The 26771-nt window shown below is 32.7% G+C and overlaps 1 protein-coding gene across 6 annotated transcripts in view; it reads left to right on the top strand.

Annotated features, from left to right (window-relative positions):
* Nucleotides 1–26771, top strand: part of JAK2 (Janus kinase 2) — a 97202-nt gene that overhangs the window by 32383 nt on the left and 38048 nt on the right. For 5 of the 6 annotated variants that reach the window (XM_019729761.2, XM_019729753.2, XM_074330465.1 and 2 more), the window contains exons 3-6: nt 4960–5210; nt 15539–15662; nt 16866–16983; nt 22570–22715. In XM_019729761.2, the coding sequence (XP_019585320.1) occupies nt 4991–5210; nt 15539–15662; nt 16866–16983; nt 22570–22715 (608 nt within the window). In that variant the 5' untranslated portion in view covers nt 4960–4990. Of the gene's footprint in view, nt 1–4959; nt 5211–15538; nt 15663–16865; nt 16984–22569; nt 22716–26771 lie in introns of those variants that run through there. The other variant, XM_074330468.1, reaches the window with a different exon arrangement.

Below are 26771 nucleotides of genomic sequence, written 5' to 3'. Positions count from 1 at the left end.
CCCATTGGGACACGGATAGTTCTTGGTATACCTGCAAGTACTAGGAGCCACTAAGAACAAAGAGGACTTCTTGGACAATCAGCAAGGTTTTGGAGACAATCAGGAGCCTGGGCCAGGCTGATTGACAAGGTTCATTCCCCACACAAAACCAATCTGTCAGCAGTGGGAAAGGTGGCTGCTTTATCCAATGCTCAGAAACCAACACAGAGTTAAGGGAAATGTTCCAAACAAAAGAACAAGATAAATCTCCAGAAACAGTTCTTAATGACATGGAGAAATGGAGAAAAGTGATTTACCCAATAGAGTTCAACATGAGTCATCAAGATGCTCACTGAGGCCAGAAGAGCAATACATGAACAAAGTGAGAATTTCAACAGAACATGTAAAGTACTAATAGAAATCAGAGCTGACCTGAGAAAGTCAGTTGAAAGATTCAACAGCAGATTAGATAAAGCACAAGAAAGGCAGATTAGAAGACATGGCAGTGGAATTCATCCAACCAGAGAAGCAAAAGCAAAAAGAATGAAAAAGAGTGAAGATAGCTTAAGGGACTTATGGGACACCATCAAGCAGATCAATATATGCATTATAGGGGTCCCAGAGGAGAAAAAAGAGAAAGGGGCAGCAAGATTATTCAAAGAAATAAAAACTGAAAACTTCGCTAGCTTAGGGAAAGAAAACGACATCCAGATCCAGGAAACCCAGAGGATATAAGATATGATGAATTTAAAGAGACCCACACCGAGACACATTATAATTAAATTATCAAAAGTTAAACATAAGGAATTTTAAAAGCAGCAAGAGAAAAACAACTTACTACTTACAAGGAAATTCTCATAAGACTATCAGATTTTTTTTTTTTTTCCAGCAAAAACTTAGGTGGCCAAGTTCAGTGGCCAAAACTTAGGTGGCCAAGTTCAGTGCTGAAGGAATAAAACCACCACGCAAGAATACTGCACCCAGAAAGTTGTCCTTCATAATTGAAGGAGAGAGTTTCCAGACAACAAAAGCTGAAGGAGTTCATCACCACTAGACCATAGCCTTACCACTAGATCATTCTAGTCTTATAAGAAATGTTAAGGAAGTTCTTCAAGCTTAAACAAAAGGATGTTAATTAATTAATAACAGGAAAACATATAAAAACATAAAACTCACTGTAAAGGTAAATATATAATTAAATTCAAAACACTCTAATGTTAGTGGGTAAATCACGTAACTCTAGTATGAAAATTAAAACAAAAGTATTAAAAATAATTAAATATATTTTGTTAATGGATACGCAGTGTAAAAAGATGTAAATTGTTACATCAAACTGTGGAGAAGAAAGTAAAAATACAGAGTTTTTTTGCATTTGAAGTTATGCTGTATTACATTAAAATATACTGTTATAAAAATGTTTTATGTAAGCCTCGTGGTAAACATATAGCAAAGCCTTATAGAATGTACAGTTAGATTAAATTAGATCTATGATCATCTGAATAGATGCAGAGAAAGCATTTGACAAAATTCAGCATATTTTCATATTAACAACTCTCAACAAATTGGCTATAAAATGTATGTGCCTCAATATAATAAAGGCCAGATTAGACAAAACCACAGATAACATCATCCTCAATGGTGAAAAGCTTAAAGCTTTTTAAAAAAAGATTAGGAACAGTACAAGGATGCCTACTCTTACCACTTATATTCAACACAGTATTGGAAGTTTTAGCCAGAGCAATTAGGTAAGAAAAAAAAAAGGCATCTAAATTGGAAAGGAAGAAGTGAAAATGTCTCTATTTGCAGTTGACAAAATGTTATATATGGAAAACCCTAAATACTCCACCAAAAAAACTGTTAGAACTAACAAATAAAGTTGCAGGATACAAAATCAATATACAAAAATCAGTTGCATTTCTATACACTAACAATGAACAATCAGAAAGAAAAATTTTTAAAAACTCCCTATTACAAGTGCACCAAAAATAATAAAATATTTAGGAATAAATTTAACCAAGAAGGTAAAACTCTATACAATAAAAACTATATAACATCGATGAAAGAAGTTGAAGAAGACATATAAATGGAAAGCTCATGAATTGGAGGAATTAATACTGTTTAAATATCCATACTACCCAAAGTGATCTACAGAGGCAATGCAATCTCTATCAAAATTACAATGGCATTTTTCACAGAAATAGAACAAACCTAAAACTTTTATGGAACTAAAAAAAGATCTCAAATAGCCAAAGCAATATTGAGAAAGAAGAGCAAAGCTGGAGGCATCACAATTTCTGATTTCAAACTATATGACAAAGCTATACCCTGTTTCCCTGAAAATAAAACCTAGCCAGACCATTAGCTCTAATGCGTCTTTTGGAGCAAAAATTAATATAAGACCTGCTCTTATCTAAGACCCGGTCATATGTTATGTTATATTATATTATATTATATTATATTATATTATATTATATTATATTATATTATATTATACCTTGTCTTATTTTAAAATAAGACCGGGTTTTATATTAACTTTTGCTCATTACATTAGAGCTGATGGTCCGGCTAGATCTTATTTTCAGGGAAACACGGTAGTAGTCAAAACAGCATGGTATTGGCATAAATACACACATTGATCAATTAAACAGAACAGAGAGCCCCCAGATAAACCCATGCATGTATGGTTAATTAATATATGACAAATAAGGCAAGAACATATAATGGAGAAAGGGTGGTCTCTTTGATAAAAGGTGGTGGGAAAACTGAATAGCCACATGTAAAAGAATGACATTGAATCCCTATCTTACACCATACACAAAATCTACTTAAAATGGATTAAAGACTTGAATGTAAGACCTGAAACCATAAAACTCCTAAAAGAAAACCTAGGCGTTTTGCTCCTTTGTGTTGGTCTTGGCAATGACTTTTTTGGATTTGACACCAAAGCAAAGGCAACCAAAGTAAAAATAAACATGTGGGAGTACATCAAATGAAAACGCTTTTGTTCAGCAAAGGAAATCATCAATAAAGTGAAAAGACAACCTATGGAATGGCCGAAAATATTTGTAAACTATCTATCTGAAATGAGGATGATATTCCAAAATATACAAGGAACTCAGACAATTCAATAGCAAACAAATGAAAAACTAACCCAATTAAAAAAAGGTAAAAGGCCGAATAATGTTCCAGTGTGTGTGTGCACGCACGCACACACACCCCACATTTTCTTGATCCATTCATCTGTTGACAAACACTTAGGTTATTTCCATACCTTGGCTGTTGTGAATAATGCTGCAATGAACATGGAAGTACAGATAGCTTTTCAAGATAATGGTTAAATTTCCGTTTGATACATACCCAAAAGTTGAATTGCTGGGTCATATGGCAGTTCTGTTTTTAATTTCTTGAGAAACTTCCATACTATTTACATAGTGGCTGTACCAGTTTCCATTCCCACCAACAGTGTATCAGGATTCCCTTTTCTTTATATCCTCACTAGCATTTGTTATCTCTTGTCCTTTGGATGACAGCCATCCTAACAGGTGTGAGGTGGTAGCTCACTGTGGTCTTCCTTTACATTTGCCCGATGATTCGTGATGTCAAGCACTATTTCATGAACCTGTTGACCATTTGTATATCTTCTGTGGGAAAATGACTTTTCAGGTCCTTTGATCATTACTGCTTCCTAGACCATTGCAGTAGCTTTCTGACTCTTGATCATTTCACCTTTCTAATTCATCATTGACTGTGGAATAGTTTAAATTCTTTGGTCTCATATTCCGACCTTTCTTAATGTTGTACTTTATCAGTTAGAATTACATTCATTTACAAGTAATAAGATGTCTGGTGATAGTAGGTGATTTCTGTCATTGATTCACCTGCTTAAGGTTTCCCAATCTTTTCCTTCTATTCGGCTTTCCTTCATGGTTGCCTCATGGTTTTAAGGTGACTGCCCTACCCTATATTTATATTCAGATTCAGGTAGGAAGAGAGTGAAGTAGAAAAAGCAAAAAGGATGCTAAGTCAACCTCTTTTTAAGGAGTGTCTTGGAAGTACCACCCAACAGCTTTCATATAAATCTCATTTGCTGCAACTGGTTCACATGGCTATCCATCTGTGGGGAAGTACAGATTTTTTTGTTTCGTTTTTGTATTTTGGATATATTACTCTCCTCAACAAAATTGGGCTTCTGTCAAAGGAATAAGGAAAAATGCAGATTGGGTATGTAGCTGCAGTTTTATCACAAGTATTCATCTATCCTAAATGGTGTAACTTCTCAAATTCTATACTTCACTCCAAAAACTACTCAATGTGTTTGTACCTTTCTGCTCTTCAGTTTCACTCTCTTGGAATGTTCTTCCTTTTCCACCCATCTAAATCCAATCCATTGTTCAAGATCAGTTTTAAATATGACCTCCTGTTATAAAACTCATCAGTTAATCCCAGCTTCAAATGTTATTTTTCCTCTCCAAACACCAATAAGCAATTGGTACATAGTACATGCCGTATGAGTGAGTAATCCATTTGTTGAGAAATCATGTTGTCTCATGGGATCTCTTCTTCTGTGGTCTATAACTGATTTTGTTTGTTTTGTTAGTGTATATTTATATTATGTTTACTCAGGTGTAAGCTTTACAGTTTTACGGTCATGGTCCGCAGAAGTTTATAATCTTTATGTCTTTCACAGTGCTTTGTATATAGTACCGTGTTTCCCCCAAAATAAGACCTAACCGGAAAATAAGCCCTAGCACATTTTTCAGGATGACGTCCCCTGAACATAAGCCCTAAATGCGTCTTTTGGAGCAAATCTTAATATAAGACCCGGTCTTATTTTCGGGGAAACACAGTAGTACACAATATTTATTCAGTTAATAGATTTGACAGCGTCACTGTTGTCAGTGACTACGTCTTTCTACATAAAGGATAGATACCTTATCAGTATATCACTTTCATTTGTAACTATATTGTTTTTTCTTACAGGCAGATGTTCTGAAAAAGATTCTGCGTGGAAATGGCTTGCCTTACAATGACAGAAATGGAAGGAACGTCCACATCTCCTATACATCAGAATGGTGATATTCCTGGAAATGATAATTCTGTGAAGCAAATAGATCCGATTCTACATGTGCATCTTTATCATTCCCTTGGGAAAACTGAGGGAGATTACTTGAAGTTTCCAATTGGGAAGTATGTTGCAGAAGAAATTTGTGTTGCTGCTTCTAAAGCTTGTGGTAAGTATTAAAAAATAGGGGTTTTTTTTCTTCTTAATAGATCATTGCTTTAATTATGCTACTCTGATACTATGTACGTGTACATGTATAATGTGTTACTATTTTTTTTAATTTTTGCCTGGTTGATTTTGTATTCTGCAACTTTGCTGAATTCATTTATAAGCTCTGATCACATGAGGGGGAATTGTTTATTTCTTTATATAAGATCATGCCATGTGCAAATAGGGACAGTTTTGAACCTTCCCAATTTGGATGCCTTTTATTTTTCTTACTTAATTGCTCTGGCTAGAACTTCCATTACAGTGTTGTGTAGAAGTAGTGTGAATGGGGCATCCTTGTCTTGTTCCTGATCTTAGGGGTAGGTTTTCAGTCTTTCACCGGTGTTTGGATGTTACGTGGATGTGGGTGTTTCATAAGTGCCCATTGTCACATTGAGGAAGTTCCCTTCTATTCCTAGTTTAAACTTTTTTTTTTTTTTTTTGGTGTGTTGTTTTTTTGAAGTAAAAGAGTATTGGATTTTGTCACATACTTTTTGTCTATAAATTGAGATCATCATGTGGGTGTTTTTTTTCCATTATCGTGATTATTTTCATATGTTGAACCACCCCTTTATTTCTGGGATAAATCCCGCTTGCTCATGGTGTATAATTCTTTTAATATTTTGCTGGATGTGTTTTGCTGCTATTTTGCTGAGGAAATTTGCATTTATATTCATCAAGGATATTGGTCTGTAGTTTTCTTGTAGTGTCTTTGTTTGGCTATGGTATCAAGGTAATGCTGGCCTAATTGAATGAGGTAGGAAGCGTTTCCTCTTCATTTTTTTTTTAAAGATTTTTGAGAAAGATTGTTGTTTCTTCTTAAAATGATTGATAGAATTCACCAGTGAAGCCATCTAGTCCTGGGCTTTTCTTTGTTGGGAAGATTTTGATTATAGATTCAATCTCTTTATTTCTTATAGGTCTGTTTAGATTTTCTATTTCTTCTTGAGTCAATTTTGACAATTTGTGTGTTTCTAGGAATTTTTCCGTTTTATCTACGTCATCTAATTGTTGGCAAATACTCTTCGTAATATTTTCTTGGAGCTCCCTTATAGGTTACTAGTTTTATACTCCTTTTGGTTTTTGTAATGTCAGTAGTGATGTTCCCACTTTTATTTCTGAATTTAGTAATTTGAATCTTCTCTCTATTTTTTTCTTGTTCAGTCTAGCTAAAGGTTTGTCAGTTTTCTTGATCTTTTCATAGAACCAGTGTTTGGTGTCATTGATTTTTCTCTGTTGTTCTTTTTATTCTCTCTTCCCCTTAACTAATCTTCATTATTTCCTCCTTTCTATTGGCTTTGGGTTTAGTTTATTATTTTTTTCTAGTACCTTAAGGTGTGTAGTAAGGCTATTGATTAGCAATCTTTATTCTTTTTTAATGTAGATGTTTACAGCTATAATTTTTTCTCTATCTTCTGGTTTTGCTGCATACCATAAGTTTTGATATGTTGTATTTTTGGTTTCGTTTGTCTCAGTGTACTTGCTAATTTCCCTTGTGATTTCTTCTTTGACCATTGATTGTTTCAGTGTGTTGTTGAATTTCTGCATATTTGTGAATTATTTAAGTTTTCTTTCTGCTATGATTTCTACTTTTATTCCATTGTGATCAGAGAAAATACTTTGAATGGTTTCAGTCTATAAATATATTGAGATTGCTTTTGTGACTTAACCTATGGCCTATGCTGGATAATACTCCATTTACATTTCAGAAAAATGTGTATTCTGCTATTGTGGAGTTGTGTTGTGTATATGTCTGTTAGATATAGATGATATGTAGTGTTATTCTATGCCTCTATTTCTGTTTTGTTTTTCTGTCCATTATTGAGAATGGGGTATTGAACTTTCCAAGTACTATTGGTTTTCAGTATTCAGTTTTCAGTTCTGGGCCTAATTTGTTAATGTGTGTTTGCAAGTGGTATACCTCTTGAAGGATTGAAACTTTCATAATGCCCTTCTTTGTCTTTTGTAACAATTTTTGACTTAGAGTCTGAAAGAATTCCTTGACCCAGAGTGTGTGTGTGTGTGTGTGTGTGTGTGTGCGCGCGCGTGTGTGCGCGCACGCGCGAAGGCTTTCCTGCACCAACACACAATTCACAGACACCAACAGGGTATTGAGAGTTCAACTTAGTTCTGACACTGTCTACTCAGAGATAGAATCAGATTCCACAGGTAAAGGGCTCATTTCCACAAATTTGCCTCCACTTCAGATGCCAGTAGCAAGCCCACATTGTTGCCTGTGCTTCTGACTGACCAGCTATAAATTGAAGGTTCCAGTAACCCCCTCCTTGGCTTTGATTAATTTGCTAGAATGGCTCTCAAAACTTAGGAAAACCCGTTTACTCACTAAACTACTGATTTGTTTCAAAGGATATTAAAGGATATGAATCAACAACCAGATGAAGAGATAGGTAGGGTGAGTTCCCAAACAAAGGAGATTCTGTGTTCATGTAGTTTGGGGCTTGGCATGGTAGCACATGAAAGCATTCTGGTTCCCCAACATGGAAGCTCCCCAAACCCCCTTCTTTTGGGTTTTTATGGAGGCTTCATTAAATGGAGGCATGATTGATTAACTCATTGGCTATTGGTGATTGATTCAACCTCTAGCTTTTCTGTCCTCCCCAGAAATTAGGGGCTGACAACCAGCCCTTTTTCTTAGATGAATTGCAGAAGTCGTCTTTATTAACATAAACCCAACTGTGGTAGAAAGGTCTTGTTATGAATATTAAGACACAGTTTCACTTTTATGGCTCTGAAGTGTTTTTAATAACTGAGAACAAGAGACCAAATACAACAAAAGATGCTCCCATTGCTCTTATTGCTCAGGAAATTCCAAGAATTTTGAGAAATGTGAGCCAGGAACAGTGAATGAAGACCAAATATGTGTGAGAAATATATTTGGTCTACTTATTCTGGTATTAGTTATAGCCTTCCTAGCTTTCTTTTTCTTACTATTTGTATGGGTTATCTTTTTCTATCCTTTCCCTTTCAGCTTAAAATTCTTTAGATTTAAAGTGAGTCTCTTGTGGACAGCACATAGTTGACTTGTGTTTTGTACCCATCCTATGAATCTTTGCCTTTCATTGGATAGTTTTATTCATTTACATTTTATTAATTTACATTTACCCATTTACATTGTAGTAATTAGTGATAAAGAAGACTAATGTCTTCCATTTTGCTGTTTATGTTTCATAACTTTTTTATTTTTTGTTTCCTCTACTATTGCCTTTTTTGGTGTTTAACTTTTTTTGGTGTTAATTTGAATCCTTTTTCATTTCCTTTTTTTTGAAGTTACTTTCTTAGGGATTACCCTAGGGATTACAAGTGTCTCTTGAATTTGTAACTATTTTAAACTAATACCACCTTACCTTCAATAGTATGCAAAACTCTGCTTATATACACCTCTGTACCTCCTCCTTTATGATGATGTTTTACTAATTATATCTTTATGCATCGTGTGTCCATTAGCGTAGACTTATAACTATTGGTTTATGCATTTGTCTTTTACATCATGTAGGGGAAAAGAGGAATTACTAATTACTAATACTTTATTCTTAAAGTTTAGTTTATCACTCACCAGTTTTTTGGCTTTGCGTTCGCAAGTGTATCATATTCCTTCTTTTTAGCTTCAACTTGTCTGCGTTCTTGCATTTAAAGTATTTCTTTTAAATAACATGGTATTTTTTACAATCCAGAATGATAGGCTGTGTGTTTTAATTAGCTTGTTTACATTTATGTGTAATTACTGATATAATTGTGTTTAAATCTATTATTTTGCTGTTTGTTTTCTGTTAGTTTCATTTGTTTTCATTTTCTATTTTCCTTCTTTCCTAATGTTATTTTAGGTTGATCAAGTATGCTTTTTTAATTTATCTCTTCTGTTAGGTTTCTTGTGACAGTTTTTGTATTTTTCTTTTAGTGGTTACTCTAGATATCACATTGTACATTTTGACTTATTATAGGCTTAAGTTAGTGTGTTATAATTTTCCAAACAATCCAAGAACTTTGCAGCAGTTTGACTCCATTTACTTCTTCTCACTTTTGGTGCTATTGTTACCACATAGGACACTTACATTATTGTTGCCTTAATTGGTCATTATTCATTGATATTTATCCTTCCCCTTATTCTTCATTCTTTCCTGTAGTTCCATACTTTCATCTGTCATTGTTTTCCTTTAGCCTGAAGAGCTCCTTTTAGTATTTTTTCCTGTACTGCAGATCTGGTGGTGACAATTTCTTCAGTTGTCGTTAATCTAAAACTTTTTTTTTTTTTTTTTGCCTTTTTTGAAAGATACGGTCACAGGGTATGGAATTCTAGGATGGCTTTTTTTTTTCTTTTTCACATTCATTAGTTTTAAGATGTCATTTCATTCATTCTTCTGGCTTCCATCGATTTTGTTGAATAGATACCTGTCAGTCTTTTAATTCCTTTTTTGAAGATAATACATTTCTTTTGTTGAAAAGCTATCTATCAGACTTTTAATTTGTCTTTTAAAGGTAATACATTTCTATTCTCTGGCTACTTTTAAGATATTTTTTTCTATTGTTCATTTTCATTAGTTTGACTATATTGTTTTCTTTGTCTTTAGTTTATTTGGGGCTCTCTGAGCTTATTGAATTTGTGGGTCTCTTTGTTTAGGTTTGAAAAATTCTTGGCTGTTTTCCCTTCAATTACATATAAATTAGATCCATTTAACATGTCTCAAATGCCTTTTATACTCTGTTCAGTTTTTTGCCATCCTGTATTTTTTTGTGCTTTAATGTTGGTATTTTTTATGTACTTGTTTTCATGTTGACTAATTCTGTCTCCTGCAGTGTGTAGTGTGCTGTTAAAATCTATCTGTTAGGCCATAGATTAGCAGTATCAGCATCACCAAGGAGCTTGTTAGAAATGCAATATCTCAGGCCCCATCCTGAAATCAGTGGATGAATATCTGTATTTTAACATAGTCTCTAAGTTATTCTTATACGTGTTAAAGTTTGAAAAGTACTGGTCTAGCTCATTCAGTTAGGGAAACAAAAAAATTATACATATAGCTTTTAAAACCCAATTAGGATACATTCCTGGGATATTTACAATGGAACCCATGTAATGTGCCATATATTTTGCTGAGCACTTTATTCATGTTATCACGTTTTATCCTTCCACCTATCCAATGAACTCAGTTTTATTCTTATTATAAAGATGATGAAACACTAGAGAGATAAACTATCACAAGTTTTTTTACTTGTAAATGCCTGAACTCAGACTTAACTCGTATCTGACTCCAAGCTGATACTATATAACTAGGTTACCATTATTCAAACTGGGACACTTTTGAGATGAAAAGATATGTTGTTAATAATTAGGCTGGAATAGTACTCATAAATCAAAACTCTTTCAGTCCAGCCAGGTTATATTCTCATTCTGTCTGTAACTGTATGCTATATAGCACCTCTATTTTCTTTTCTGTATAACTACTTTAGCTCTGAGAGCATTTGAAAATGATCCCCCTGCCTATGCACATTTTATGTACTCTGCCTGCAATCACATAGACTTACATAGCTAAATCCTCATGTGCTTTCAGCTTATGTTTTACCTCTTCAGAAGCCTTCATTGAAGTCTTTACTCCACTTGGTCTCATGAGAAATTTTTTTTATCTCTTAAAAAAAATCAGAGGTTAAAATGATGAAGATGGATTTTATTAAAACAACAACAACAACAAAACTATTGTAATTGGGAAAGATACTCCAGTATACAAGTGGGCTTAATTCTGAATACTATCTGAACAAGTGGGGATTTATAGCTAAGGAGTCAGTTGGGTAGAGGCATTGGTGAATGGAAAATTAATAAGAGGAAACTACAAGTCTGCGCGGATTCTGGCTGAACCAACCTAACAGGATACTTGCTCCAGGCAGGCCAAAGTGATCAGATATTACCTGGAGGATAGTAGAGAAGGGGAGTTTGAAATATCGAAGGTGGGGGATTTGTTGCTAAAGGAACTTAGCAGGATTGTTGCCAAAACTGATTCTGTAACGAAATACACAGATGGGCTTAGTTGGGTTCAGAGGAGCCTAACTAAAATTTGGTCAAGCAAGGAATCTTTGAATCTTTGTCACCTTTCCTCTGTACTTCTGTGTTTTCTTGTGGTCTTTACTACCATTGTACTTAACCTGTTAAATTGTAATTCTCCAAAGGCTTCTTTGTGTCATCTACATGGTAAGATTTTTTAAAGTTAGGCACTATTTTTCATTTTTGTATTTCCCATACCCATCTTGTGCTTGTCATAGTATAGAGACTCTGTTACTATTAGTGGAATGATGACTGTTCATGCTCTAGAATGATATGAAACTACCTTACAAATCTGGTAATGGCTTGGAAAAGAAGAAACACATTGAAATATAAAAATAAAAAGAATTTGGATTGTCATTTAGGAAAAAAAGGGAGTTAAAAATGACTGAAGTTTCTTTGAAGTCCTATCTTTTCAATATAAAATATATCTCAAATACAGTGTCACTGCCTTTTCTTCCTTTCTAGGACAACCCAATTAACATGAACTAAGAGAAAAATGAAATAAGCATTAATATATAATTGCCATTTTGAAATAAGATATCAGTGTGACTAAACATGACTATAAGCACTGTCCTTTGTTATTGCAGGGCTGATCTAACGATTTTCTTTTGGTGTGCACCCCCTTTTTCCAATCCCTTTGTGTCAATTTATATGGATACATTCATTTTCCTATTTTGATACCTATAATTAAGGCAAGGAGTCTCTCTTATGTTAACAAATCATTATTCATCATTTTTAAAAAATCCTGATGATTCATCAATATGAATTCACTTTTCCTGTAATCATGCTATTATTTGAAAGTCATGATATCGTCTTATTCTACAAAATATCCCTATCAACATAAGAACAAAAGTTCCATACCTAATTTTATTTGTACGATTACATTTAAGTTAAATGGTAGTTTTTTGTTAAAATTCTCTTCTCAGTATTTTCTCTTTCCAGGATAATCTTATAGTCAGGTCTTTTGTGGCCCTTTCCTGGGCAGTTTTACCTCCCACTGTGTCTCTTATGTACCTAGAACACTGGCTTTGTGGATAAAGGAGAGGTAGTAACTTCTAGAAAAAAGTAGTAGTATATGCAAGGCACAGAGACATGGGATTATGGTGCTAATTACTTGATTAGATGATGTTATTTAAAATTTTAAGTTTAAAATATTTTTCAATGCAGAATTCACCTGCATCAAAATGATATTCAGATAAAATAACTTTCTCAAATTATTTCAGTATCGTTATTTCATGTCAACTTATGGTTATTTTAAAGTTTAGTGAATGACAAGTCATCATTCTCCATAGTTTAAAGATGATTTATAGGTGAACCCTTATTTTGGTATTGATTAGTTTCTTTTTTTCCTGTCTTTTTGACCTGAGGGCTTATTTTTATGTAATAAATTCTTTAAAAGAAGAAATTTCTTCTCCACTGTACTCTTACCTTCCTTTATCCTTAGTCCCATCCTGTTAACTAGAGCAATAGTCTCTTATGAATCCTTCCATAGTTTTCTCCATGATGGTATAATCAAATATGGACACATTATCCTGCTCTCCCACACACACACAGTCATTAGGATTTCAATGTTCTTGTTTTGTAAAATGGAATCATATTATATCCTCGTGTGCTTCTTGCTTTTCTCATGAATACATATATTGTAAAAAATTTATTCAAGCCAACTGCTTTTGCACTAACTCATTCTTTTATTTAATTTCATAATAACAACATGGATTATGCTACCACAATTTTTTATCTTCTGCACTTAAATTCATATTTTCTTATGAATATACTGCAGTTTTAGGAGTTCTTGGGAGAAATTGCTGGGTTTAAAGGTTATTTTAAATTTATATTGACATTGATTTCTCAGAATTATATCAATATTGCTCTCTCAGAAGCTGTACCAGTTTACATTTTTAGAAGCTTTGTAACACAGTACCCTTTTCACCACAATTAAATCGGCATTACATGTTATCATCCCTCTTGTTGTTTTTGCTAGCTGAATGGGTATAAAGTGGTATCACATAATTTTAATTTGCGTTTCCTTCAGTACTAGGTATTACCATCCTTTCGCATGTTTATTAGCTGTGTGGATTTGCTCTATGAATAACTTTTCCATTTTTGGGCTAATTTTTACTTTTTTATTTTGCCTTTTAAATTTTGATTTTTTATTATAAAATATTTCAAGCAACACTTTATATAGAAAAATGTCATACATATCAGTGTACTTACCACCCAACTTTTCGAATCCATAATTTTGCTATTTTATTGCAGATTTTTCACTAATATGTTATTGTGTTGAATTATTTTAATAGATTTTTCTAACTTAGCCATCTCTGCAATCTTAGGATGAGTAAACTTTAATTTTTAAAAGAAATATTGCTAGATTTGGTTTGCTAATATTTATTTTAGGATTTTTTGTGTCTATTTTGGTAAGTGAAATTATCCTTTTATGATGTCTTTGTCTAGTTTTGGTATCATTGTTAAACTAAACTCAAAATGTGTCAATATTTCTTTGTTTCTTTTTCTGTTCTCTGTAATTAAGATTGGAACTATCTTTCATGTTTGGTTGAACTCACATGTAAATTTCATCTGGCCTGATGGTGGTTTTTTCTTATTTTCTTCTTTCTCATTATTCTTTCTTTCTCTTCTTAATTTCTTCTCTTCTGTGTTTTTGTTTTTGTTTTAAGTAGATAGATTGTTTCTTTAATGGTTATAGTTCTTTCGAGGGTTTTTAAAAAATTGAATCCATTTTTAAAGCTGTATATTATTTAAATTGTTCATTTGCCTACATTTTCAAATTTATTGGGATAATTTATTCTAGCACTCTATTTTTGTCTTCATAACTTATACTTTAAAAAATTCTCTGTTTATCTTTCCTTTTTTTCTTGATCAGACTTAACAAAGACTTGTTTATTTTATTAGTCATTGCAAATGATCAGCTTTTATTTTATTGATTCTCTTTATTAAATTTTTATTCTCTATTATTAATTTCTATTCTATCATGTCTTTCTTTCAGCTGTCTTTGGGATTACTCTGTTGTTTGCTAACATTGAGTTAGATAACTTAGATCAATCTGTTATTTTCCAATATAAGCAGTTTAAAGCTACAGTTTTCCCTCTTGAGCATCACGTTAGCTATATTTCATAATTTTTAATACATGATATTGATCATTATTCATTATAAATGCTTTTTAACTTCTGTTATAATTTCTCCTATGACCTGTGAGCTATTTGCAAGTATTTGTAAATACAAGAATGAATGCAAAGATACAGTTTAAAAGTTACTGAATGTTTTTATATGTAACTTATTGAAATCTTTACATATCTATGAGTACACAGTTGTTTTAATAATTTAAATAAAAATTTAAAATTTTTGTTGTCAATGTGTCAAGTTGTTGTCATGTTTGCCTACAGTGGAAAAGAATAAAAGTATTGCTAAAATAAAAATACTTTTATTTTCTTTGAGGCTTATGTTTTCCAATATATAGTACTAAAAAAAATTAAGTATTCATTTCTGATTTAAGTGTGATTAGAGAACATGCCATGTATGATTGATTATTCTCTGGCATTTTGGGAGACTTTTTTTTTTCGGAGACTTGTTTTTAATGTCCATATAATTGGTGTGTATATATATAATTGGTGGGTATATGTGTGAATTTTCTATGTGTACTTGGAAATAAAAGACATTGTGTGGCTTAGATGTTTTATATGCTTTTATAAAGTTCAGTGGCCTTCAACCTTTTGTTAATGTATAATAACTCCAAAAAATCTTTGAAAAAAATCACATGCCCTTGCAATTTAAGTTGACAATTAAAAATTTTCATTGTAAGTTTAAATAGTGCACAGAATATAATTCCTAGTATATTGTATAAAATTTAACATTTAAAATAAAGCTGTTTCAGTGTTCTTAAAAGTATCCAATGATTTCAAAATATTTTTGTTATTTGATGCTCTCATTATCAGTTAAAGCACACAAATTTGGATCAGCCTTTCTGTAGAGACAACTAAAATGTTGGATAATGTATTTTTAAAATCTGCTTGGAAGAATCCCAGCAATCATATTTTAAATATGTAAAATATAGGGGAGAAAGATACTTAATTAAGAATTCAGTTGTAAGTTGTGTTGAACCAAAATTCGACTGCTACTGCATTTTGTGCCTATTTTGAATTGTTACTTTAGACCCACTTCATATTATAGATGTTATGTGAGTGTACTTTCAACTATCCGTAATCATTTCTTTTCTGCTTCTTTCCCAGGAATCACACCTGTGTATCATAGTATGTTTGCTTTAATGAGTGAAACAGAAAGGATCTGGTATCCGCCCAACCATGTCTTCCATATAGATGAATCAACCAGGCACGATGTACTCTATAGAATAAGGTACTTTCTCCAGTAAAGTGGCTTATTTAATGGTAAAAGGACAAAGTGGGAGAAATTGTTGAATGTATTTTTTAATTGCAAGCACTTAATATCAGAGACCAAAACCAATTAACATTGAATCTTCTTATTTAAGACTCTGTTTCTCCACTATGGGAAGTGTACATACGTGACCTTTACCTAGAATGCTCTGAGAATAAACTGTTCTAGTGAGATGCTACTTTACCTCTTACGATTATAATTAAATTTTTAAAACGCTGAACATGGTTTTACCCACAAAATCCTAAATGTTTGGAGTATTGCCAGTTTACCAGGAAATTTGATGTTTTTTGCTCATCTCTTTTTTTTAATTACTTTTTTTAAAGTTGAAGTGAAGGAAAGATAAGATTTTGTCAGTGTTTATTACAGCCTCAAATGATAAGTGAATTTATTTTATAGTTTACGGTAACCTGTAATACCAATTTAGAGAAATCCATAGGTACTTTTCTACTCAAAAGGATAAAACAAATAAGTTTGATATGTGGCTCATGAAGTAGATCCATTCAACTCAGTCAGTGTTGTATGGTAAAAAAAGAACATGGACTCATTCATAATTTTAAAAAGAAAAGAAAAGGAAGCCTAATTAACTAAAATTCAGGAGAGACATCCTTACCATGATAAAGGGTATCTATAAAATAACACGTAACTAATAATATTCTAAAATAATAAAATCTTAGAAACAGTGTCTTTAAAATTAGAAATAGGGGAGAAACAAAGATAGCCATGATGACTGCTTCTTTTTAGGATTTAAGTGGAGTTCCTAAGCAGGGCAGTAACAAGAAAAAAAATATTTACTAATTGAGAACAAAGAAGTAAAAAGTCATTATTTGGAGATGATATGATTGTTAGCATAGAAAGTAACAAATCTACATGAATAATAGGCATAAATAATAAGCATATTTCTACATTTCTGTTTTCTATTATTCTACATTCTGTGCATGAAAGAAGACAGTATGTTGATTTTACACTTATGTTTCTTGTATTTTCTACCTGTATTTTTATTATGGTCTTATCCAGATTTCCTTTTGTTCCCTACTTGTATTTAATGTTATCTGTGTTTTCTGATCATGGGATAATACCTTTTTGTATACTGGAAGTGGTTATATATACACGGTATTTCTATTTGAATTGGTTGGAGGCTGATGGAATGTTTTCACTGTCTTATAGGTTTTACTTTCCTTACTGGTATTGTAATGGCAGCAACAGAACCTATCGGCATGGAATATCTCGAGGTGCTGAAGCTCCTCTTCTTGATGACTTTGTCATGTCTTACCTTTTTGCTCAGGTACGATTATATTACTAATACACGTATTAAATGATAAATATCTTGCTGTGTAGTGTACCTCTTAATCAGGAAAATCTTTATATATAGGAAAATTAATGTTCTGTCTTACACAGCAGGTGCAGATAGGAGTCTTTTATCACTAATTTTTAATCCCAGGTTTATGGATAACAGAATCTCTTTTATAAAGATTCCTTGAATTGGCTCTTCTGAATTTTCTTTTTTTAATTTTAGTGCTTTAGATTATTTTAAGGATTTCAAAATTTAGTTCATGAGTTTTACAGCATGATTCATGTAGACATATGTGTCTGGAATATAAGACAGTAAAATTTCTTTACAGAATTTTTAAAAATTCTTGAACAATTTTAGACTTAAATAGTGAGGAGTGAAGTATAAAGAAACTAGGTAACTGCATAAAAAGTGAGCTATTATAGTTTGTGTAGCTACTCATAGGCAGGTGGCTAGATGTTGACTCTTAGTCTGAGAGCTTTCTTCCAGTTATTTGTTTATTAATACTGTTATGTTAAATTTTTGTAGTGTTTTTGAGCATTTTGTAATGCTTTTTCATCTGTCACCTTGATTTAAGCAGTAATTGAAGTGTTTTATCATTAAATAACTTTTGTTTTTATGTGCAAGAAGACTGAGGAGTAGAAACTAAAAAAAAAAGACATTAACGCTTTTGGGTAAACATATGTTTTTGGTATCCCCAAAAAGTGTCAGATTAAGGAGTTCTAAATCAGATTTGTTAATATCATAGGAAATAATCCCACAGTTCCTCATGGTTCACGTTTCTAAGATGTGTAGTAGGGCTAATTCAGTTTGTGAACAACAAATTGAAAAATATTTCTCTTTTGTGGTATGAGATCAGCCTACTTTTTTTTTTTTATTGTGGTAAGGTATACTTAATAAAATTTACCCTTTTAGCTATTTTTAACTGGATAGCTCAGTGGCATTAATTAAGTACATTCACATTATTTTGCCACCATCACCACCATCCATTGTCAGAACATTTTTTATCTTCCTAAACTGAAACTTCACACCTTAATCAATAACTCCTCATTCCCCTCTCCTCTGGCCTCTGGCTGCAAGCTGTCTGTCTACTTTCTGTCTCTATGAATTTCCCTATTCCAAGTACCTCATTTAAGTGGAGTTATACAGTATTTGCTCTTTTGTGACTGCCTTATTTCTCTTAGCATAATGAATTCAAGGTTCATTCATGTCATAGCGTATATCTGAATTTCCTTCCTTTTTAAGGCTGATTATTCCCTTCTACGTAGTACCACATCCATTTATCTGTTGATGGATACTTGGGTTGCTTCCACCTTTCTGCTCTTATAAATCATGTTGCAGTGAACATGGGTCTACAAATACCTTTTTGAGACCCTGCTTTCATTCTTTGGATATATATCTAGAAGTGGAATTCATTGAATCATATGGTAATTCTATTTTTATTTTTATCTTTTTTGAGGAACTGCTATACTGTTTTCCATAGCAGCTGCACCATTTTATATTCCTACTAGCAGTGCACAAGCGTTCCAGTTTCTCCACATCCTTGCCAGCACTTACTTTCTATTTTTTTTTTTTTTTTGACAATAGTGATTCTGACAGATGTGAAGTGTTATCTCATAGTTTTGATTTCATTTCCCTAATGATTAGTGATGAGTATTTTTTTGTAAGCTTGTTGGCCATTTGTATATCTTCTTGGGGAAATTTCTATTGAACTCCTTTGCCCATTTTTTAATCAAATTTGGTTTTTTTATTGATGAGTTATAAGTATTCTTTATATATTCTGGATATTAACCCCTTATCAGACTATATATTTGCAGGTATTTTTCTCCCATTCCATAGGTTTACTTTTCACTGTGTTGATTGCACCCTGTGGTGTGCAAAAGGTTTTCATTTTTATATAGTCCAATTTATCTGTTTTTTCTTTTGTGACCTGGGCTTTTAGTGTCATAGTCAAGAAATTATTGCCAGATCCAACATCATGAAGCTTTCCCCCTATATTTTCTTATCAATGTTTTATGTTTTAGCTGTTACATTTGGGTCTGTGGTCCATTTTGAGTAAATTTTTGTATATGGTGTAAGGTAAGGGTCCATCTTGATTCTTTTGCGTGTTGATACCAAGTTTTCGCAGCACCATTTATTGAAAAGACTCTCCTTTCTCTACACTGAATACCCTTAGTATTCTTTGTCAAAAATTATTCATCCACCAACCAAATTTTATTCAGCTTCCTTTGTTTCAATAGCCATTAAAAAAAAGAGAGAGAGATGGGCTTTTGAGAATAGTACCATGTGAGGTTATGACTTTCTGCTGCTTTTATGATTGTATTATTTCATATATGCTGCAGAGCTGATCTATTTTGGTGGCATGCTAATTAAAGTCCCATTAATAAGGCAATTTTCCTAAACTAATCATTCAGTTACTTTACCCTAATATTAATATTATGATACATTTTTGGTCTAGAAAAATTATGGGTGATTTCCAATTTTGTCTTTCTAGGAGGGATTTTCATATTTAGGACAGAAAAATAAATTTTTCCCCCTTTCTTTCACCTCTACCCTGCCCACTCCGGTTCAAGCCATTCAGTCTAGTTGTGTAGGGCACAGCTCCCTGGCTCATGCTGGTATTATGAGCCTTGTGCTCCCCCCACAGCAGCAGCCCGCATCTCACGCCAACCTCCGGTTGCTCATGGCAGCCCAGCTCCAGGGAGAGCCGTTGTTCACAATCTTAGTTGTGAACTAAGGGCTCACTGGTCCATGTGGAAATCGAACCGGTGACCTCGCGGTGCTCCAACCACCTGAGCCACCGGGCCGGCCCAGAAAAATAATTTTGTAATGGAATCCTAAATGGTGTCTGGACAGTACCACATGCAGTTTTGTATTTATTAATGTTTCAACTTCTATAAATCTGTGCCCAGAAAATAAAAACAAAAGGTTGTAATAAACTTATTCTCCAAGTGTACTGATACTAGGTTAGACTGTATGCATATTAGAGACTAATTAAAACAAATTTGACCAATGACAAAAGAAAACAAATTTGACAAATGACATTCTGAAGAGTAAGAATATGTTGACGTTTGAAAATAACTAAAAACAATAGTTCATCCACTAAACTGTCTTTAGAGTTTTTAAGACAGTACTGTAAAAAGGTAGATTTGGAACAGGTAAGGAAATAAAAAGCAAAAACTAAGCTGCCCTTTTTAAATTCATTTTTTCTGAGGATTGTTTTTATATCACCAAATATAGCCACTCGGGAAATAAACTGCTGCCATGTGAACATCATTTAATTAATTCATATATATTCAGCCAAAAAAATGAATATTTACTCTATGTTCTTTCTTTCACTAATTTCTTATTTTGTGATTATAACTGTTTTCTTATTTTTCTGGCTGAATGCAGATACAAATTCTTGGTTCAAATATTGTCAGCTACCCAGATGACAAACTTTTTCTACAGTTTTAATTACACGAAAATTTATTGGTACATTCTGTGATGGTTAAGGAAAGCTAATTTAAAATACAGTGGTACCTGGGTTTTTGAACGTAATCCGTTCCGGAAGACTGTTCGAGTTCTGAAATGTTCGAAAACCGAGGCACGGTTTCCCCATAAAAAGTAATGCAAAATGGATTAATCTGTTCCAGACCTTTAAAATCAACCCCTAACACTGCAAATTTAGCATGAATTTTACTATCTAATGATACCATAGATCCATAAAATTTATGGTATTCGTAAACCAAAATGTTCGTCAATGGAGACGTTCGAAAACCAAGGTACTACTGTAATATGCTTTGGTATTTGGGACTGTATTACATTTGTAACTTTTCTCTAATGGATATATATTATCTTCTTAGTGCTGCTTTCACTGATTTTCATATTTGTGTTTTTTTCTGGGCATGAGTTGCACAGAATATCTTCATTAACAAAACTTATTTTCCACTAGTCCAATATAGTATATGGAACCAAGAGCAAACTATCAAAAACAATCTACCTGGCTATCAGTTATCAGGAGCACCTCTTAATCAGAATAACTTACTTCCCCATTTTCAAAAAAATGGTGAAGTAACTGTTTGAAATTGAGCAAAAAGAAATCCAGCTCCTTCCTGGAATTAATTTTTCATTACCAACATTTAGGCCTTTGTTTTGGTAATAATGGTTATTTCACTGTTTGTGCCTTTTAACTAATATAGTTTGTTTTCTTATACTAAAATGTTTTATAATTAGTTAATAGAAAGTTAACAAATTTATGTGCATATTTATTTCTTTTAATAAAATTACTTTAAAGAATTTATGTAAAACTTTAATTTCATAAGTTATCATATCAAAAGAAGGGAAATACATACAAATAATATACAAGAAGGCTCTATATTTCTCTTAACCAGTTTAAAACCTTGGTTAAATAATGGTATTCCAGCTATTATAGCTCTTACCTTTCTTAAAAAGAAAATTGCTGCTTATCATTTATTATTATTAATTTGTCTTATTAAGAATATTGGTGCTGTTTATGTCCTATCCTTTCCTTTCTCCCATTACATGTTTGATCTGATTTTATCCATATCCCTAAATCATCCAGATCAAAATCTTGGAACTTCTGTTTTTCCCTTTCCTTCATTCTTTATGTATAATTACAAAGTTATCAATGTTTTAGACTCTTTTAATGTCTTCTGTTTCCTACATCAGGTCCTTATTAGCTCATATCTGAATAATTACAGCAGCCTCTTAAAGAGTATCCCTGAATACACTTGATGTTCTTAAAGCACTTCTGTCATTGCTGCTTCTACCAATGTTGTTTTAAGAAAAGATGCTTTAAGAAAATAATGCCTTCAGACAATGGTTCTCTATTGATTCTAGGATCAAGTCATTCAAGGATTCCTGCAGTCTGACTCTAACTTTTACAAATTTTAATCCACACTATTTTTTCATAAATTGTCTGCCCCAACGAAACTGGTTTGAATCTCTGAACATGCCTTGTCCTTTGTTCTTGTTATTCCTTTTATTTCCTCATCCTGTTTTATGTCCGTTAAAGAGTACTTCATCTTCAAAGAATATATGAAATATAAAATTTTCCACGAACCCTTCCCTGATTACCCAACTGGATGTAATGCTGAAGTATCTGTTGTCTGGCCCTAACTATACAATATCTGGCATTATAAGTTTCTGTTTACGTTGTTTCACTTCTCTACTAGATTTCAGTCTCTTTGAAGGCTGAGACCACATCTTATATTTATTTGTATCCAATACAGTCCTTAGTATAAGGCTTTGAATGTATTTGGAACTCAGTACATATTTAATTAATATCTTTTAATTTAAGTAGTTTTGATATAGAAGATACAATTTGAAGATATAAGTGGTGAAATAGGTTGATATCATATGTATTCTCTAGTTGGGAACCCAATTTCAATCAGTTTCCATTTGTAAAAGAACTTTCACTAAAATTTTATGGCAAAATGATTGAAAATCGAAGGACTTCATGTACTTTTGAAGTACGTATGTTCTGGAAATCGCATTGTAGGTTAAAATGCTGTAGTAGATTAAAATGTGATAGTGAAACTTATGAGCTGTTTCCTTCTAAATATTTTTTTCCTTTAGTGGCGTGATGATTTTTTGCATGGATGGATAAAAGTACCTGTGACTCATGAAACACAGGAAGAATGTCTTGGGATGGCAGTGTTAGATATGATGAGAATAGCCAAAGAAAAGGATCAAACCCCGCTGGACATCTACAGCTCTATCAGGTAATTTTCCTATGCAAATCCATATACATAAATGGGACCTGTTGGAACTTTTATGTAATGTATTTGTATTTTCTATGTTTGCCTATACTTTTTGAGTTTATAATAATTGAAATTCATATGGGTAACTTTTCTTCCTTGCGTACAGCACATACTTTGTGAAATAAAAGAAATGATTTTTTCTTTTCTTCCATGTTTAAACCAAACAAAGAAGTTAAATATGTAAACAGAAAATTATAATGTCAGATACTATATACTGAGGGCCACAAACAGGTACTTCAGGATTATATCCAGTTGGGGTAATCAGGGAAGGGTTCATGGAAAATTTGATATTTCATGTATTCATTGAAGATGAAGTAATTTCTGATGGACAGTTTTGAGATATAATTGACATACACCATTGTATAAGTTTAAGGTGTGCAACATAATGATTTGACTCACATATATCATGAAATGATTACCCCAATAAATTTTGTTAACATCAATCATCACATAGATAGTAGGAAAAAAAGAGAAAGAAAAACATATTTTTTCCTTGTGATAAGAACTCTTAGGATCTACTGTCTTAAAAACTTTCATATGTATCATTCAGCAGTATAAACTATCGTCATCATATTGTACATTACATCCTGAGTAGTATTTATTTATCTTATAACTGAAAGAAATTATCAAAAGAGTTGGTGTACTATAGGACAATACCATAGGTCTTCAATACATATTCATTATTTGATTCATTTGTTCTGAGAAGGCTAGGTAATGTCAGAGGACAGGAAAGAGTACCTGGAGGCATAATTTCTGCCAGCAGATTCTCAAACTGTCTGTATAAATAATTCTGAACATCTCTTAAGCGTGTCCATATTTTCTTGAATTAATATCACCTGCTAAAATGAAAGATTTTGGGGCCCTAACCCAAAAATTTGGATTCAGTAAATCTGAGGTAAAGTCCACAAATACGAGTTTTTACAAGTGCTCCAGGAGATTTGTTTTTAATTTTAGCTCTATTGAGATAAAATTGACATAAAGTTGCAGAATATTTTAAGTGTTCATCATGGTCATTTGATATATGTGTAAAGGATTTCCACTTTGTAGTTTAGTTTATTAACACATCCATCACCTCATCTATTTATCTTCTTTTGTTGTCTTTTTTTTTTTTTGGTGAGAACATTTAACTCTTTAGCAAATTTCAGTTATACATTACAGTGTTATAAGTTATAGTCACCATATTGTATATTAGATCCACAGACTTTATTCATCTTACGACTGGTTCCACAGATTCTTGTACAGATCCACACTCCACATTCTCCAAATTATTCTTCTGCAGTTGAATTTTGACAATCATGCCAAATATAATTTTTGAAACATTTTTAAAGCTGTAGCCCAGCTTTAAATGGCTGTAAAACTTCTACTCTTTTTAAAGGTATATATGAATATGAATATATATAAGAATACTTTTTTAAGTTCAAAGTCTAAATATGTGTTTTACATATTACATACTTACCAAATGAAAAGCTTGAAGATGTCATGAATCTAGTTAAGACTCCCTTTATTCCTTGAACTCCTCTCAATAATTGACTTCAATCGCTCCTTTCCTGAGTAACTTCAAAATAGTTCATATGCGATTTGCAGGGTATCAATTTCTGTTTCCCTCTTTGGTTTTAAGTATTCTTGTTTTGTTTTCCGATGTCTGTTAAACCTTAACCTAAAGGTGTGGGGGCTTTGATTTCAGGAACTCACTAAGGAATCTAGAAGATTCGAAAGCCCAAAGTTAAAACAAAAACATTTGTTTCCACTAAGGTTTTGATCTCTATTAAAAGGCAGACAGACACTCCTCAGGATAGTAACTCATTTATTTGTTCATTAATTCACTCATTTATTAGCTCTTTATTAAATACCTGCTCTATGCCAGACCATAGGAGAACAGAGTCAAGGGAGGAGTATCTTACATATCATTAAGAGAAGCTGAAGGAGTTGAAGGGAACACAGTTGAACTGAGAAGCTTTGAACTACTGAAGATTCCCTTTATAAATATGAAGCCATCTCTAGCTTACGCTATGGCGGGAGACTTCTGTTTTGGAATCATGATATTGTCCAAAGTCTTGGCACGGTCTTCTTGTGTAGCTTGTGGTTTCTTTGAGGTCAGGAATCATGTCCTCTGTTCTTCTCCCTACATTATTTAGTCTAATGTCCTAAACCCAGTGAATGTTGAGTAATTGTGTTTCTCTGGTTCTCTCAACCAGAATATAAGTGCATCTGCAAAATGCTGCATTATTTTTTTTATTTTACTTTTAAAATTTTACACATACTAATATTCATTATAAGGTTCCATGATATTTTAAAACAGCTTTATTGAGATATAATTCACATACCATACAGTTCACCCGTTTAAAGTGTACAATTCAATATTTTTTTATTATTGAGTTGTAAGGTCTCTTACATATTCTGGATACAAGTTATCATTTATATGATTTGCAAATATTTTTCCTATTCTGTGGATTGTTTTTTCACTTTCTTGAAAGTATCATTTGCAGAACAAGAGTTTAAATTTTGAAGTAGTCTAATTTATCTATTTTTTTTTGTCTCTTATACCATGATATTTTGGTATTAGATGAATAATTTATGCCTATCCTAAACAAAAACATGCCTGCTTGCTTGCCTTCTTAATATAATTTAACTCACTGTTTCCTGAATTCTCATTTAGTGCTCATTTCTGAGAAATAGCCAAGCTCTACTCAGTGTTAAAATACTCAGGACTGATGGGAAAACAGATATGAAAACAGAATGATTAGTTTTTGGCAGAGTTAAATAAACTGCTTTGTTCCCAGAACGACCCAGTAGGGTGTGGATCTCTGATTAGTATAACTAAATACATATTCCTTCCCAGAGTAAAAAAATAAAAAATAAAAATGTGAGTTGCATCTCTTTGTGTCTGTGTGTGTGTTGTGTCTCGGTGTGTCTATGTCTGTGAGTACGTGCCTCCATGTTTGTATATGCACCTGTATATATGTGTTTGTGCATGTGTATGTATTAGGTACTCACTCCTTTGTATTCCATTCTCCTAATTGGCTATTGTAGCTTAGGTGTTGGAGTTCAAAAAGTGAAGGAAATGAGTAGGATTTTTCTGTTTTCATTCTTCATCTGGTCCTTAAAATCCTAAATTTGCTAAGGGGTGGGAAGAGGACAACTGGAGAATGGAAAGTTTAAAGGAGACTGCTGAATTTGCAAACACTAGGCCGGGGCCAAGGACACTGGCAGCTGAGCTCCATAACCTCATATCACTAGACTACCTTTCTAAACAACTAAGCAAATACTAGATCTCCCAGTGACCCACTCCAATTGTAATAATAAGTTGAAGATTTCACTTTATAGTACAAAATATAGTATAGTTTCTAAGGAAAGGCTCAATTTCAGAGCCTTTTAGAACCTTTATCTTAGGATTCTTTAAACACTTAATATACGAAAAGCGTTAGGACAAATGTTTTTATGCTTTAAGAGTTAACAACTTGTGTCTTTTGAAAAATTGTAGTGTTTCTAACAGGTCTGGTTCTGACAACATGACAATGAAGTGTATTCACCACATTCAAAGACCACACACTCCTATGGTATTCCCAAAGGATGGATGTGTGGTCCTTTATTCTAGGAATCAAAATGGAAAGCCCTGTTGTATGGTGTTATCTTAAACTCCTCTTTTTATCTTCAAATAAGTTTTCCAAAGCCTTATTAATAAATCAAATAGCCATTGGTGTTTATGTAAATTGCATTCCAAATTTAGTAATGCTCTTGGTAACTAATGTTTTTGACAGAAGTAGATCAAGGAGGAATCATTTGCATTCTGTTTGTATTTTTGAGTCTTCAGTGTTTTTCCTAAACTTACTGAGGCTCTCCTATATGCTATCCAGACTTGTATTAAATTTTATTGTTTAGTTACACATATATAATTGTTGTGAAAAGGAACAGAGTGTGACTTTTGAGACCCGAAAAATTATTTATTTATTTGTTTGTTTGTTTGTTTAATTAAAGTTCATTGGGGTGACAACTGTTAGTAAAGTTACATAGGTTTCA

Source organism: Rhinolophus sinicus, linkage group LG04, assembly GCF_036562045.2.
Source record: "Rhinolophus sinicus isolate RSC01 linkage group LG04, ASM3656204v1, whole genome shotgun sequence".
Classification (NCBI taxonomy): domain Eukaryota; kingdom Metazoa; phylum Chordata; class Mammalia; order Chiroptera; family Rhinolophidae; genus Rhinolophus; species Rhinolophus sinicus.
Note: the sequence above shows the minus strand (reverse complement) of the source record. Positions and strands in the feature narration are given on the sequence as shown.